At 43.2% G+C, this 16,568-nt stretch overlaps 1 protein-coding gene across 4 annotated transcripts in view; it reads left to right on the top strand.

Annotated features, from left to right (window-relative positions):
- The first annotated feature begins 11,917 nt into the window (after nucleotides 1-11,917).
- The window catches only part of LOC111138862 (SLAM family member 6), a 30,724-nt gene continuing 26,073 nt past the window's right edge, over nucleotides 11,918-16,568 (top strand). For 2 of the 4 annotated variants that reach the window (XR_002640060.1, XM_022490788.1), the window contains exon 1: nucleotides 11,918-12,126. Coding sequence is in view for 3 of the 4 variants with exons in the window: in XM_022490788.1 (XP_022346496.1) it covers nucleotides 12,081-12,126 (46 nt within the window). In the remaining variant the exon portion in view is untranslated. The remainder of the gene's footprint in view (nucleotides 12,127-16,568) is intronic. The other 2 variants (XM_022490789.1, XM_022490790.1) reach the window with 2 other exon arrangements.

Here is a 16,568-nt window from a genome sequence, read left to right as displayed (position 1 = left end):
CCGGGCAAAGGAAGGAAGGAGCCTGATTGGTCTGGTGATTTTTTTCTTTTTTAAAAGATCTTATTATTTGAGAATGAGTGAGAGAAAGAGAGAGAGAGAGCGCAAGGAGGGGGCTGGGGTGGGGGTGTGTGGGAGAAATGGACTCTCCGCTGAGCAGGAAGCCCTACATGGGGCTCCATCCCAGGACCCTTAGATTATGACCTGAGCTGAAGGCAGGCACTTAACCCACTGAGCCACCCAGGCGCCCCTAAGGCATTTCTTAGGTTCCACCTGGAGAAAAGAAATGGCTAGGTCATATTGCCTTCCAGATACATTACTTTTCTTCCACTTGACTTTTCCCTGAATTTTCTGGATTTGAGTAATTTTCTCAAGAACCATTAGCGATAGTCTCTATTGGCTATAAGATGAAGTCTGGAGGAGGAGACAGAAGGCAGAAGGGTACTGAGTGATCCCAAAGGTAGGCTCTGATGCTGGAGTGCCTGGGTCTGAATCCTGGTTTCTTAGTTCTGTGACCTCGAGCAAGTTAGGCTCTCCTCCTCTGCCTCAGTGTTCCCACCTGTAAAATGGGGACCGTAATAGCTCCTACTGTGTGGGGTTGATGTAGGGATTAGGTGAGGCAGCGCTGTAGGAGTACGCCTGCAAGTTGCTCTTACAGGCTTGACACCTTCATCTAATGCTAGACCTGTGCCAGGTTCATGCAGCACAAAGATATCAGATATTGTGCTCAATTAGTGTTGTGTGCCGAACTTTTAACTCTCAGTCTTCCTTCGTCAATGCTTGTTCCTCCTGTCATTTCCCTTACCTTTCCACCCTCCCCCGAACCGGCTCCCCAGACAGACTGAGAGAGGAGGGGCTGGTCTGAATAATAATAATAATGCAAATGGAGAGCTCCAGAGGGCGGTGAGACTGGAAGAGTTAATTAAGGGCTTCCTTTGTGTACCAACTGCTATATTGGAAGCTTTTTACAACTCACAACAACCCTCTCTACTGTAAAGTAGAAATTAATTCTTCCAGCTTATGTTAAGACTGAGGGTAAATACCTTAGCAAACTCAGACAGCTGGGGAAGACAGGACTTGAACTCCAGACCTCTTGTCACCGAGGGCCACACACTTGCACCTGACCATGCACTTGAGCCTGCCTGTATCTGGCTCTGGCCTCCCAACACCTGGCACTTTGCCTGACACTTCACAGGTGGGCCACAAGCATTTGCTGAATGACTCTGTACACGCAATAATGCTTTAAAGACACCAAGGGCAGCTCCAAGCAGATGCATTCATATATTAATTCCGTTGTTGTCTGGATAACGACTCGACTCTTCTACTGGAAACACCCATGAAAGAATCTTGAGTAGAGCTCACCGTCTGCATTTTGGGCAGAGCTGGTTTCACAGCAAACAAGGGAGCCAGGTCATCAGTGCTGCTGGTGAATTGTTATGAGAGAAAAACAGTGCAAATTTCCACTATTAATATCGGAAGAATAACAGAAACAAAAGAAGAGGTAGGAATTTATGAGTTGTGCAACACTATTTAAAAGTTTAGAAACTACTGTGTACCTTTACGTTCTGATGACCCACCACACTCACAATCGCTAACATTAATTAGTGCTTATTATGTGCCATTTCCTACCCAAAGGTTTTATATGTTCTAATTCATTTAAATCCTGCAAGAAACATTAAAATTCACCCACTCCCAAAGTAGATGCAATCCTCCTCCACTTTACCAATGAAGAAACTGAGCCACAGAAAGGCTCAGCAACTAGTCCAAGTTAACATGGAAGCCAGGATTCCACTGCTGGCCCCCCAAGTCCGGGGCCGGGGAGCGGAACCACTGTTTGCCCTGCTTCCCCAGCCCACAGCTTCCCAAGGCAGAAAATTTTACTCTTGACTCCAGACCCCCCACATCTAAGCAGTCATTGGGTCTTGTCAAGTCCAACTCAACCATGTCCCCTCAATCTGCCCACCCTCCCTTCTGGTGCCCACTCTCCCAGGTCACTTATTTTTCACACGTGACCCAGGCTGTTCTCACATAAGGAGCAATCTTTCCAAAATGTTGACCATATCACTTTATTTTTCTACTGAAAAATTTTTCCGTGGGACCAGACTCTGAGCCATTTGACCCGTCAGACTGTCCAGGCCTTTCTCCTGCTTCCCCCTCAGCTCCAGTCACACAGAAGTACATGGGATCAAGAACCCACCAAATCCTTTCCCGCTCCATGCCTTTGCCATGCTGTGTTTGCTGCCTGGAAAGCCTTCTCTCCTCTCCATCCCTCGGTATTATACTCATCTGAGCATAAGAATTGAATGCACAAAGTGATGGAAGGGTTTGAGGAGTGAAGCAGGGAGGATGAGTGACTCACCAAGTCTAGGAAGGTGTTAGCACTCTTAGGGGAATTTGCCTTTGGAAACTAGTGCTGCCCCTTGCAGGATGCCGGGAGTCCATATTCCAACCAAAGCCACAAGAATGTGAGAGCCTAAGGTGCCTCACCACTGTGGCTGCCACCACTGGAGCCAGAGCCCACAAATACCACACCGCCAAGACTTCCGGAATGACTGCTGGAACTGCATTGCTAGACCAAGAACCCCGGAGTTGCTTTCATTTCCCACCATTGTTGCTACCACTGGGGACATTAACAGAAGCCAAGATGAAAAGAACATTTCTCCCTTCTTCCCACTTTCCAGTGTTTCACCAGTACCATCCATTGATAAAACTACAGAGTAATATCCCTCATGAATGCTGATGCAAAAATCCTCAACAAAATACCAGCAAACCAATTTCAGCAGTGCATTAAAATGACTATATATCATGACCAGTTTGGATTTACTCCTGGGAGGCAAAGATGGTTCAACATTTAAAAACAAAACAAAACAATGAATGCAATAGAACAGATTAGTAGAATGAAGAGTGAAAAAAAAACCATATGATCATCTCAACTGATGCAAAAAAAAATTTTTTTTAACCAAATTCAGCACCTTTGTCATGATTAAAAACAGTGAACAGAATAGGAATACAAGGAAATTTCTTCCACATAATAAAAGCCATGTATTAGTTTGCCAAAGGCTTCCATAACAATGTACAACAGGCTGGGTGGTTTAAACAAGAGAAGTGTATTTTCTCACAATCCTGGAGGCTACAAGTCCGCAGTTAAGATGTCAGCAAGGTCAGTTTATTGTGAGGCCTCTCTCTCTGGCTTGTAGGTTGCTTTCTTCTCACTGTGTCTTCACATGGTCTCTCTGGGCATGTCTGTGTTCTAATCTCTTCTTCTTATAGAGACATCAAGCTTATTGAATTAGAGCCAACCCATATGACCTTATTTTAACTTAGTTACCTCTTTAAATACCTTATCTCCAAATATAGTCACATCCTGCTATACTGGGGGTTAGGACTTCAACATATGGATTTTGGAAAGACACATTTCAACCTATAACATTCTGCCTTCTGCATCCCCCAAATCCATGTCCTTTTAACAAGTAAAATGTGTTTACTCTATCCCAATAGCCTCAAAGTCTTAACCCATTCCAATATCAATTCTCAATCCAAAATCTCATTTAAATATCATCTAAATCAGGTATGTGGGAATCTGAAGATATGATTTATCCTGAGGGAAAATTTAACTCCAGTCATGAATCTGAGAAACTGGACAAGCTATATGCTTCCCCAATATAATGGTGAGACAAGCAAAGGATAGACATGCCCACTCCAAAGGGAGAAAGAGAAAAAAGGAGTCACATTTTTTGGGTTTTTTTTTTTTAGGTTCCATACATAAGCGAAATCACATGGAATTTGTCTTTCTCTGTCTAACTTATTTCATTTAGCATAATGCCCTCAAGGACCAACCATGTTGCTATGATTTCCCTTATATGTGGAATCTAAAACACAACAAACAATCAAATTATGACGGTAACAAACATTTAAATTATGACAATAACAACCAAAAAACCCCCAAGCTCATGGATATAGATAACAAATTAGTGGTTGTTGGGGATGGGGTGGGGGCATGAGGAGAGCATGAAGTAGGAGAAGCTCAAAAGATAAAAACTTCCAGTTATAAAATAAAGAAGTCATGGGGATGTACTTAAGGAAACTGTAGTTAATAATACTGTATTGCATATTTGAAACTTGCTAAGAATAAATCTTAAAAGTTCTCAACACAAGAAAAAAATTGTAGCTGTGTATGATGACCAATGATAACTAGACTTGTTGTAGCAATTATTTCCCATTATATACAAATACAGAGTCATTATGTTGTATAACTGAAGCTAATATAATTATATGTCAATTACACCTCAATAAAAAAAAAGAAAAGGGGTCACGGGTCCCAAGCAAGTCTAAAACCTAGCAGGGTGGATTTTATTAGATTTTAAGACATGGGAGTAATCTTCTTTGGCTCTATGCTCTGTTCTTTGGTCCCCCTGGGTGGCCCTGCCTTCTGGGACAACCAGGTTCATCCTCTCCACCTTCACCAACGGTCCCACCACTCTGTAACTGAAAGCAGTCCTGACCCCTGAGCTGTGCCCTAGGGCCCATAGTGGTAGTATCAGCCCTGCCTTTTTTCTCTTTTCTGGAAGGATAACACATGTTTGTCACTGGGTAACTTCATTGGTCTGTCCTGTAGAATTCCAGAAATCCTGTGGCCATCCTCCATCTAGTCCTGTCTCTGTCTCCTTCAGTCTAAGCTGACAGCATTTCTGCTAGTATAAAATCCCCCAAAGCCTTGCCAGTCTCCCATGCAATTCACAGAGGTCTATGCCATTCAGAGAAGAGAGTCCTCCCCAGGTCATTCCTGGATAACTCCATGTCTATTCTTGGCTTCCACTGAAATGACTAATTGTATCCATAAATCACACACCAGTAATTCAGCCCCATAATAGGCCATATATGAAAAAATCACAGCTAATATTATACTCAGAGGTAAAAGACTAAAAGCTTTCCCCCTAAGATAAGGAAGAAGTCAAGGATGTTGGTTTTTACCATTTCTATTCAACATAGTATTTGAAGTTCTAGCCAGAGTAATTAGGCAAGAAAAAGAAATAAAAGGCATCCAAATTGGAAAAGAAGAAGTGAAATGATCTCTGTTAATAGATGACATGATCTTATATATAGAAAATCCTAAAGATCACACACACACACACACAACACAGTGTAGCGTGCCTGGGTGGCTCAGTGGGTTAAAGCCTCTGCCTTCAACTCAGGTCATGATCCCAGGGTCCTGGGATCGAGCCCTGCTGAGCAGAAAGCCTTCTTCCTCCCTCCCTGCCTGCCTCTCTGCCTACTTGTGATCTCTGTCTGTCAAATAAATAAATAAAATCTTAATAAAAAACTATTAGGGGTGCCTGGGTGGCTCAGTGGGTTAAGCCTCTGCCTTCAGCTCAGGTCATGGTCTCAGGATCCTGGGATCGAGCCCCGCATCAGGCTCTCTGCTCAGAGGGAGCCTGTTTCCTCCTCTCTCTCCGCCTGCCTCTCTGCCTACTTATGATCTCTCTCTCTGTCAAATAAAGAAATCAAAATCTTTTTTTAAAAAAACTATTAGAGCTAATGAATGAGTTAAGCAAAATAACCATATACAAAATGAACACACAAAACACCGTTGTTTTCATACACTAACAATGAACCATACAAACAGAATTGTGAAAACAATTCCATTTACAATAACATTAAAAAGAATTAAATACTTAGGAATAAAGTTAACCAGGAGGCAAGAAACCTTAAACACAGAAAATTATAAAACATTACTGAATGAAATTATAGAGAACTCCTACAACTCAATAACAACCACAATAAAACCCAAACAAACAAATTTTAGAAGGGGCAAAGGACTTGAATAGGTATTTCTCCAAAGAAGAAAGTCAAGTGACCCATAAGCACATGAAAAGACGCTCAACATCAATAGTCATTAAAGAAATGCAAATCAAAACCACCAATGAGATGCTACTTAACATCGATGAGGGTGACTACTATCAAAAAAACAAAACGACAAATGTTGTTATCACATTTTTGTTATCCAAAAAAAAACCCCAAAATGACAGATGTACAGAAACTGGAATGTTCATGCATTGCTGGTGCAAATGTAAAATGGTGCAGCCACAATGGAGAATGGTTTAGTGGGTCCTCCAAAAGCTAACCACAGAATTTCATATGACCCAGCAATTCCAATCCTAGGTATCTATCCAAAGGAATCAAAAGCAGGGCCTCAAACAGATACATGTGCTCCAATGTTCATTGTAAAATTATTCACAATATGCAAAAGGTGGAAACACCCCAGAGTCCACATATAGATGAATGAATAAAGAAAACGTGTTATATAAAAACAATGGAATATTATTTAGCCATAAAAAATAGAGTGAAATTCTGATACATCCTATAATATGGATATACCTTGAAAACATTATGCTATTAAAATAAGACAGAAACTAAAGGGCAAATATGGTATAATTCCACTTATATGAGGTATCTAGAATTAGCAAAGTCAGAGAAAGAGAAAGTAGATTAGGTTACTAGGAGCTGAAGGAAAGGAGAAATAGGGATACATTGGTTAACGGTTATAGAGTCTTTTTGGGATAATAAAAGGTTCTCCACCCAATCCCATTGTGTGCTTTGGTAGGGGGTGGGTGTCCAAACAAAAAAGGAATTTTCCAACACCAGTTGGGTGTCCTATAATTCAACTCAATTCGAAACCATCTACCTGGAGATAACATCAAGTTCTACAAGTTAAGTGTTTAGTCCCACAAGTCTGCCCTCCGCCCCCATTCCAGATGCCAGTCACAAATGCAGGTTACCGTCAGGGCTTCTGGCCCATGGGCTATAGACTGAAAGTTCCTACAACACCTCTTTAGGTTCAATTACTTTGCTAGAGCAGCCTGCAGAATTCAAGGAAACTCTTCATTTACTAGATTATCAGTTTGTTATAAAAGGGTGTAACTCAGGAACAGCCAAATGGAAGCGATGCACAGGTCAAGGGATGGGAAAGGGCAAGGAGCTTCCATGTCTTCTCTGAGGTTACCATTCTCCCAAATCTCCACACGGTCACCAACCCAGAAGCTCTCTGAACCCTCTTTTGTGTTTTCATGGAGATTTTGTGATGTAGGCATGACTGAAAAATTCACTGACCATTGCCAACTGATTCAACCTCCAGCCCCCTCCCCTCCCAGAAGGTCAGGAAGTGGAACTAAAATTTCCAACCCTCTAATCACATGGTTGGTTCCCCTGGCAGCCAGCCTTCATCTTTTTCTTTTTTTAAAGATTTTATTTATTTATTTGACAGACAGAGATCACAAGTAGGCAGAGAGGCAGGCAGAGAGAGAAAGGAGGAAGCAGGCTCCCTGCTGAGCAGAGAGCCTGATATAGGGCTCGATCCCAGGACCCTGGGACCATGGCCTGAGCCAAAGGCAGAGGCTTTAACCCACTGAGCCACACAGGCACCCCACCAGCCTTCATCTTAAGGTGAAGTCCAAAAGCCACTCGTTAACATAAATCCAGTTGTGACTGAAAAGGTTTGTTATGAACAAGACACCCATTTCTCTTTTAAGGCTCTGAAGAGATTTTTAGGAACTGAGGACAAGAGACCAAATATTATAACAAAATATATTCCCATGAATATCAAAGCACTGAGGAAATTCCAAGGGTCAGGGAAGCTGTGAGACAGAAACCCTGGACAAAGACCAAATATATATAAGAAATGAGTGACCAAATATATATTTCTCATGAATCACAGTATCACAGGTAATGAAATCATTTTGGAAATAGATACGGGCATATCTCAGAGACATCGTAAATGTACCTCCAGAGCACTGCAATAAAGTAAATATCGCAATAAAGCAAGTCAAGTGAATTTTTTGGTTTCCAAGTGCATATAAACGTTATTTTTATAGTGGGGCACCTAGGTCAGTTAAGCGTCTGACTCTCGATTTCAGCTCAGGTCATGATCTCAGGGTCATGGGATTGAGCCCTGAGTTGGGCTCCCTGTTCAGCAGGGAGCCTGCTGAAGATTCTCTTTGTCCCACTCCCTCAGCCCCTCCCCCCATTTGCACACATGCACCCCCTCTTTCTCTCAAATAAATAAATATATCTTTTTTTGTAAGTTATGTTTATACCAAATTGTAATCTACTAAGTGTGCAGTGGCAATATGTCTCAAAAACATATACCTTCATTTAAAAATACTTTATAACAAAATAAAGAGCTTATACAACTCTATGCCAAAAAAAAAAATCAAGTCAATTTAAAAATGAGACGAGAACCTGCCTAGACATTTTTCTGAAGAAGATATACAGATAGCCATTGGACACATGAAGAGATGTTCAACATCACTAATTAGCAGGGAAAAGCAAATCAAAACCACAATAGATGTCGCTTCACACCAGTCAGAGTGGTTAGTATCAAAACAACAAGAAATAGCAGGTATTGGTGAGGATGTGGAGAAAAGGGAATCCTCATGACTTGGTGGGAGTGTGGACTGGTACAGCCACCGTGGAAAACAGTATGGAGTTCCTCAAAGAATTGAGAAGAGAACTACTGTATGATCTGGATTTTCCACTTCTGGACATTGATCCAAATGAAATGAAAACACGAATTTAACAAGATATATGCATTTCTACACTTATGGCAGAATTACTTACAATATCCAGGATACAGAAGTGAACATCCATTGAGATGAACGGATAAAACATATGAGAGATATAACGGACTATGACTCCACCATAAAGACGAAGGAAATCTTGCCATTTGCGAGAACATGGATGACCAAGAGGGTATTAGGCTCAGTGAAATAAGTCAGGCAGGGAGGGATAAATACTGTATGATTTCACTTACACACGGACTCTAAAAAACAAACAAACAAACAGAAACAGGCTGAGAAATACAGAGAACAAACTGGTGATTGCCAGAGGGAAGGGGGTAGAGGCATGAGTGAAATAGGTGAAGGGACCAAGACATACAAACTTCCAGTTACAAAACAAGTCATGGGGGTGAAAAGTACAGCACAAGAAACATAATCAGTGGGACGTCCGTGTGTGGCTCAACCAGCGGAGCGTCCAACTCTCGATTTTGGCTCAGGTTATGGTCTCAACGTCATGGGATCAAGCCCTGCCTCCGGCTCTGCACTCAGTGGGAAGTTCGCCTCTCTCCTTCTCCCTCTCCCTCTGCTCCTTCCCCACCTGTGCTCCCTCTGTCTCTCTCAAATACACTTTAAAAAGAAGAAATATCATCGATAAGTTGTGGTAACCTTGTGCAATGACAGCAGTAACTATACTTACAGCGGTGAGCATTTCAAAATGCCTATACATGTTGAATCATTATGTTTCACACATGAAACTGATAATACTAGTTTTATTTTTTTTAAGATTATTTATTTATTTGAGAGAGACAGAGCGCTCACGGGGAGGGGCAGAGGGCAAGAATGTCAGGCAGGCTCCATGCCGAGCCTGGAGTCAGATGCGGCGTTGAACCTCGCAACCTGAGGTCACGGCCTGAGCTGAAATCAAGAGTTGAGTGCTTAACGGACTGAGCCACCCAGGCTCCCCTAATAATCCTAGTTTTATAGTCAACTATAGTCAATATAGTCAACAAAGCTTCCATTTAAGAAAGAAAGAAAAAAGTAGTCCTTGTAGTCCTTACATAGGAATGAATACATTGCATTGCGTTTACTCATTAACTTAATTGCTATTTACTGAGTGTCTGTTATGTTCCTAGGTACTGTGTTAGGCTGTGGGTAAGAATGATAATCATCAACACATTTCATGTCCTCAGTTAAATTAAAAAGAAATAAAGAAGAGAGGCCAAGGAAAAATTCTGAGCCATGTGAGAAATGCTATGGTTTGAATAACAAGAAGAGCAAATCACTTCCCCTGGTTTTCAAGAGGTTCGGGAAAGTTTTGCAAGAAGATGATACCCTGTACTTGAAATTGTGCTATGTACTATGACACACTTGCTGATACAACCAAACAATCCCTAGTTTCAAGGTGAGCATGGTTTTGAACAGAAGATAAAAGGCAGGTAAATAAGATATTGGATATAAAATAGAAATATCAACTGGTATTCAAAGGACAAGGGGAAACATTTCAGAAAGAAGAGATTTTTTTTCATTTAAAAATTCCAGGGTCACCTGGGTGGCTCAGTGGATTAAGGCCTCTGCCTTTGGCTCAGGTCATGATCCCAGGGTCCTGGGATCGAGCTCCGCATCGGGCTCTCTGCTCGGCAGGGAGTCTGCTTCCTCCTCGCTTTGCCTGCCTCTACCTGCTTGTGATCTCTGTCTGTCAAATAAATAATAAAATCTTTAAAAATTCCAGAGCTGGGGAGTGGCCAACAATGTCACTTACCAAATTCTAGGTAAGTGGGGAACAGGACTGCCATGGCTTACATATGTAGGGGGTTCATGAGTGTGCCTTTCAAGCAGGGGGACATTTATACCCAGAGACAAATGACATCATTCCAGGTGCTCGCTCTCTCTCTCTCTCTCTCTCTCTACTCCTTGACTCTCATTATCTCTGCTCCTCTGTGAGTGGAGACCTAATTCTTTTCTCCTGCAAACACCCTTATGCCAGCATCTTTAAATCTTAGCAATGGAAATACGAAATCATATCTCTTTATCTCTTAACACTCATATATCAGATACAATAAGACTCTTAAGATGTTCTACTGCTACAAAAGGCTGAGTTCTCAGCAAGTAGTAATCTTTTTTGCTGGTGGAGGATCTGGCCTCGATGTTGGGGACTGCTGACTGATCAGGGCAGTGGTGACTGAAGCTTGGGTGTGGTTGTGGGAATTTCTCGAAAGAAGACCATAATAAAAGTTTGCCACAAGAATGGTTTCTCTGTATTAGGTGATGCCCTTTGATAACATTTTACCCAACTATGTCTACATCATATTCTAAACCCTTTGTTGCCATTTTGACAATCTTCACAGCACCCTCACCAGGCATAGAATCCATCTCAAAAAAAAAAAAGTTTTTTCCTCTACTCATCTGTAAGAAGCAACCCCTCATTCGTTAAAAAGTTTTGCCAAGAGATTACAACCATTCAGTCCCATATTCAGGTCCCACTTCTGATTCTGATCCTTTTAACTGTTTCTACCAAATCTGAAGTTCAAGAAGTAACCTGAACATCCATGAGGGCTCAGTCGGTTGAAGCATCTGCCTTCAGCTCAGGTCATGATCCCGGGGTCCTGGGATCGAGCCCCCGGGTAGGGCTCCCTGCTCAGCGGGGAGCCTGCTTCTCCCTCTGCCTCTCCCCCCTTTCATGCTCTCTCTCTCTCAAATAAATAAATAAAAATCTTTAAAAAAAATAGTAACATCAAAGATCAGTAATCACAGATCCGCATAAAAATATAATAATAAAAAAATTCGAAATATTGCGAGAAATGCCAAAATGTGGCACAAAGCAAGTAAGTGTTGGGAAAATGGTGCCAGTAGACTTGCTCGACCCAGGGTTCCTAAAAACGTCACCTTGTAAAAAGCACTATGTCTGCAGCACTCCGTAAAGTGGAGTGCAATGAAACAAGGTATGATTGTGATGTTGGTGGTTACACAGCACTGTGAGTATAATTAACACCCCTGAATTGAACGGTTAAAACAGTAACTTTTTTTTTTTAGATTTTGTTTATTCATTTGAGAGAGAGAGAGAGAGAGAGAGAATGAGCATGGCAGGGGTGGGGGGACTGGCAGACTCCCGATGTGGGGCTCGACCCCAGGACCCGGAGATCGTGACCTGAAAGCCAAAGACAGACACTCAACCACCTGAGCCACCCAGGTGTCCCTCTACAACAGTAACTTTCAGCTTACAACATCACCACATGTCATTTAGGCCATTTCACCACAATTTAAAAAAAAATACCGAAAAACGAAAAAAGGATCTAGATGAAAAATGAAAATGCCAATTTACATTTCATTCTTCAGATCTTTGCCCTTTGCTCGGAAGAAAAAGTGAGTAGAATAGCAATAAAATCGGGAATGCAGTATGCAGGAAGAGGGCTCACCACACCTCTCAGAGGAAGGGGAAGTCTTCGTGAGAACCAACTTCAGTCTGTGACAGAGCACTGAAGGGCAGATGCCAGGCATCGGAGGCCACCGGCACCAGCCTCTGCCGCAGACAGCATGTTCTGGCTGCTCCCGCCCCTCGCGCTTGTTTTCTCCAGCCCAGGTAAATGCCGCAGCAGACTGGAGTAGCCACGGACGGACTCCTGGTTTCTGTGCTGCTTGCTCAATCTGAATCACTTGTGCATCTCGTGTGTCTGTCTGTCTGTCTGTCTGCTGTGGACCGGGGTGGGGGTGGGGGGTTCTCGGTGGTGCCCAAGAAAGTGCCACGTCCTCTCAACTTGGCACACTAAGTGCCCAATTTCCTTCAGAGTTCACGGCTTCACCTGCGTGGGGCTGGGAGGGAGGTCTCTGCGGACCACGGGAGGTGAGCTTCTTCTAAGACCAGACGATGTGGCGTTTACAACCATCATGCTCTGATAGAAAGAGTACTGAGATGAGGAGGGTGAGTTCTCCTCCCAAATTAGCTGCTGTCTTGCTCTGGAACCTTAGGTAGGTTACTGAGTGTGCCTGAACCTCACTGTCCTCATCAAAAAGACTGAAAACCTATGGCTCTGTGTAGCCAGAATTTCTGGGCATAATGAAGACACTAGAAATAGCCCTATTCGTTTCTGCTCACTGTAAAAAAAGACATCTCCCTTCCTCTGATGCAAATCAGGGTCTAGGCAGCCCAGCAGGACTGTACGTGCCACAGAGAAAGGAACGGGAGCTGGTCCTTCCTCCTGGTTCCCTGCTGTCCGCTACTTGGAAAACATGAAGGGATTCTGTTCCGGGCCCTGGGCTAAGTGCTGCGTACACAATATATGCATAAGCCCCAGGACAGGCCTGTGAGTTTGAACTGTATTAACCCACTTTGAGGAGCCAAGATGATTTAAATAACTTGTCCAAATTTCATTAGCCAGCAAGTGGCAAACTCTTGAAACAGTTGGAAGAGTTCTGAGAAACAGTGACGAACACAGTGAAAAGACAGAAGTGAGAGCGTTACCATGGATGTAGAGTGAACTAGAGTGACTGGCGGCAGGAGTGAGGGGAACGCGCTGGTTTTCTACTTTCTGGGACGTATCATGATCAAAGCAGGCAAAACCTCCCCTCCTTGTGGAGTTCACATTTGAGCAGGGGAAACAAACGAATGAGTGAAATGGCATATGGCACAGAGATAAATGACAACTAAGTCGAGCAGAGAAAGAGGGTATGAAGTATCGTGGAAGGGGCAGGGAAATTTCAGACAGAGTAACCAACGGTGGCGAAGGTGGGTGACAAAGAGGAGGGGAGGAGGGGGCTGCCATGGAGAAGGGGAGCCTAGTTCAGGACCTACTGATTTTAAGACATCAGTGTGATATCCATGAGAAGATTTCCAAAGAGCAGCTGGAAATTGAGGACTAGGGGCTGGAGGCTTGGAAGTCATGGCACAGAACTGATAAACAAAGCTAAGGAGAAAGTGCAAGGAGGACAGAACCCTAGGCAGTATGTGTAAGACGAAGAAAGAGGGAGGATTTTTTTGTATAGTCGAGAGCCGCTCCCTGGCCTGAGAGCAAAGTCCCGCATCTTTGCTGCACTTTTCCCTCCTTGCAAAATTGAACCCACCCTAAAATGCAATATGCTGAGTGTCCTCAGGTTAAAATTCCCCTGCTCCTCCCCATTTCCATCAATACCTCTTGTAAAAACCCTGTGAAATAGACTGTCCTTGTTCTCATTCCAGGGAAGAGGAAAGAAGGCACAGGACCCTTCAGTAGCTTACTCTGTGTCACACAGTTATGGGCTGGGGTGGCACCGTGGGCCCTGTAGAAAAAGAAACACCTGGGAACGCACTTGCTGGTGTTCTGGAGCCCAGGAGAGGAGCAAAGGTTGCCAAGGTTGGACATCAGGGAGCCTGGCTCCGGAGTCCGTGCTCAGAATCACCTGGCTGTGCTACTCAGTTTATGCGTAGCTCCACATTCACATCAATGTATATAAAATGTGACACTAGGAAGAAAATCAGCAGGGTACCATGAAACAGAAAAACAGAGGTATCTGCTTTGCATGGGGCCAGAAGTGTGCAAAAGCCCGCTGCTGGGAAGAGTTTGAGGAAGGGAAAGCAATCTGCTATGGCAAAGATCTGGCACAAATCAAGTCAATTTTGAAAAGAAGCGTGAAGGAAGATGACTCATGCCATCAACCTACTTTCCAGTTGGTCAGACACTGTGACTTGCTATTTTTTTTTAAAGTTCACTGAAAAGAGAAACCATGTTGAGAAATAATCCCAGAAATAAGGCCGATAACTAAAATCGGGCATCTTCGTGCCCTCGAGAAAATGAATTTCACTTGTTTCTCCATTTTGTTCTTTCCAGATGGGAACTTATCAAACATCGATAGGCATACAGATTACTAGGAAATCGTATAATACTGATTCTGAATGCAGACAAACACTCTGCATTTATATGTGGCTCCGTGGGCTACACCATGAGTAGCAAGGCTCTAGATTTCATGGGACTTTAGTCATGTTGTGGCTGAAGTGAGGGAGAAATAGGGACTGAGTCTTTGCTTATGTTTGCCAGAAGCAGATACAGGTATGTGGATGTTCAGGAGAGAAGTGGTTGCTAGCATAGGCAGAGCCAGTACATGGGAGCTGGCCCTGTGATTCTGAGGTCCTGAGTCCAAAACTTGAAGACTTTTCTGCTCAGAGATTACATCCAATGGCTCCCAGCCCTTGAGCAGGACTCGCTCCTTCTCTTACCAACCATGCACAGCTGCTAGGAATTATTATTGCTCATTGTCATTGCTCACCACGGGCAAGGAGTTGTTTTGCATTTTGACATTATCCTCAAGGACAACTGTGCCTTTCCACCTCTCAGAGTCTGCCATCTGTCCCCATGTGACCTCCAGCCTCCCGTGCCTCTCAGCCTCCAGCCTCCCAGGCTCCATCTAGCCTCAGCGGGGTCTCTATCGGCAGGCAGCTTTTCTTTCTTTCTTCCATGAAGGTAAAATTCACAAAACATAAAATAATTGTAAAGTGTATAATTCAGTAGCATTTGGTACGTTCACGGTGGTGTGCAACCTCCTTTATCATCCCAAAACATTGTAACACCTCAAAAGAAGACTGTATGTCCATTAAGCAGCGATTTCCCATTTGCCCCTCCCCCCAAGCCCCATGCCCCCCTGGCAAATACCAACTAGCTTTTTGTCTCTGTGGGTTTACCTATACTGGACATTTCATATCAATGAAATAGTAAGATATGTGATCTTTCTGTCTGACTTCTTCCATGTAGTATAATGTTTATAAGGGTCATTCATATTGTACCATGTATCAGCCCTTCATTTCTTCTTACTGTTCAGTAACATTCCATCGTATACATGTAGCACATTTTATTGATCCACTCATCTATATAGATGAGCACTTGGGTGTTTCCACTTTTGGCCCTTGTAAATGAGGATTTTCATGCAGGTATTTGCTTGAGCACCTGTTTTCGATTGTGATCCGATTCTGGATCATACGATAATTCTAGGATTAATCTGAGGAATCACTAAATAATTTTCTACAGGCTGGTCCGGTTTGCATTCCGACTAGCAATATATGAGGGTTCTTTCTCCAGCCCTTATTTTATTAATAATTATTTATCTTACTAATTCTTTTTTAAAAGATTTTATTTATATATTTGAGAGAGGGAGAGAATGAGAGTGAGCGAGCAAGAGAGGGGGAAGGTCAGAAGGAGAAGCAGACTCCCAGCAGAGCAGGGAGTCCAATGCAGGACTCAATCCCAGAACTCCAGGATCATGACCTGAGCTGAAGGCAGTCGCTCAACCAACTGAGCCACCCAGGCACCCTATCTTATGAATTCTTAAGAGCACTTACTTTTTGATGATGATGATGGCGATGGTCACTGTCCTGGAGTTGGTATTCAAAAGGTTTCTTTTCCTGTTCCAGCAATTAGTTAATTAGTTTCTAAAAGATAAAATTCACAGTTGGGCAGGAGCTTCTAGAGGTTTCCTGAGTCTAGGAGGTCTCACTGGTGACAAAATCCCTCCTCCAGTTTTATTCTGCTTCTCATTCTTGAGGTGGATGGGACAAGGGATCTTCTTTTGTAGCTACTTCCTGCTGGATGTGGGCATCCTCTGGGGGCTCAGTGGAGGGGCAGAACCTCTTTCCAGCTAGTCTGAGATATGTGGGTCACTGCGCTCAGCTCTGAGCTCTTCATACCCTTGTGTTACCACCATCTGCAACTGTATGGCTTCCACATGCTTGGTCACAAACTGTACCAAACTGGTGGGTATGCAGGTCCAAGAAGTAATGAGTGGCAGGATTATTGGTGGCTACAGGAAAGAGAGGAAATCTGTGATACTGGGTCATGCCGTTTGATAGTTAGTCAGTCTTAACTGGGAGATCTTTCTCTGGTTGAAGGTATGCAGTCAAGACTCCTGATCAGAGTTTTTTAATATTCACTTCTACTTCACCTGTGGCATTATTAATCCAGGTACAACGTGACGGATTAGTTTCTACACAGATGCCCCCTCCTTCTGCTAACAAATAGTCCAGAGAGGGTCTATTATCGCACACTACATTAGCTAAGGAGT

This window comes from Enhydra lutris, unplaced genomic scaffold (assembly GCF_002288905.1).
Source record: "Enhydra lutris kenyoni isolate GAN:26980312 unplaced genomic scaffold, ASM228890v2 scaffoldscaffold94, whole genome shotgun sequence".
Classification (NCBI taxonomy): domain Eukaryota; kingdom Metazoa; phylum Chordata; class Mammalia; order Carnivora; family Mustelidae; genus Enhydra; species Enhydra lutris.
The sequence above is the reverse complement of the archived record's forward strand: the minus strand, read 5'-3'. Positions and strand labels throughout refer to the sequence as shown.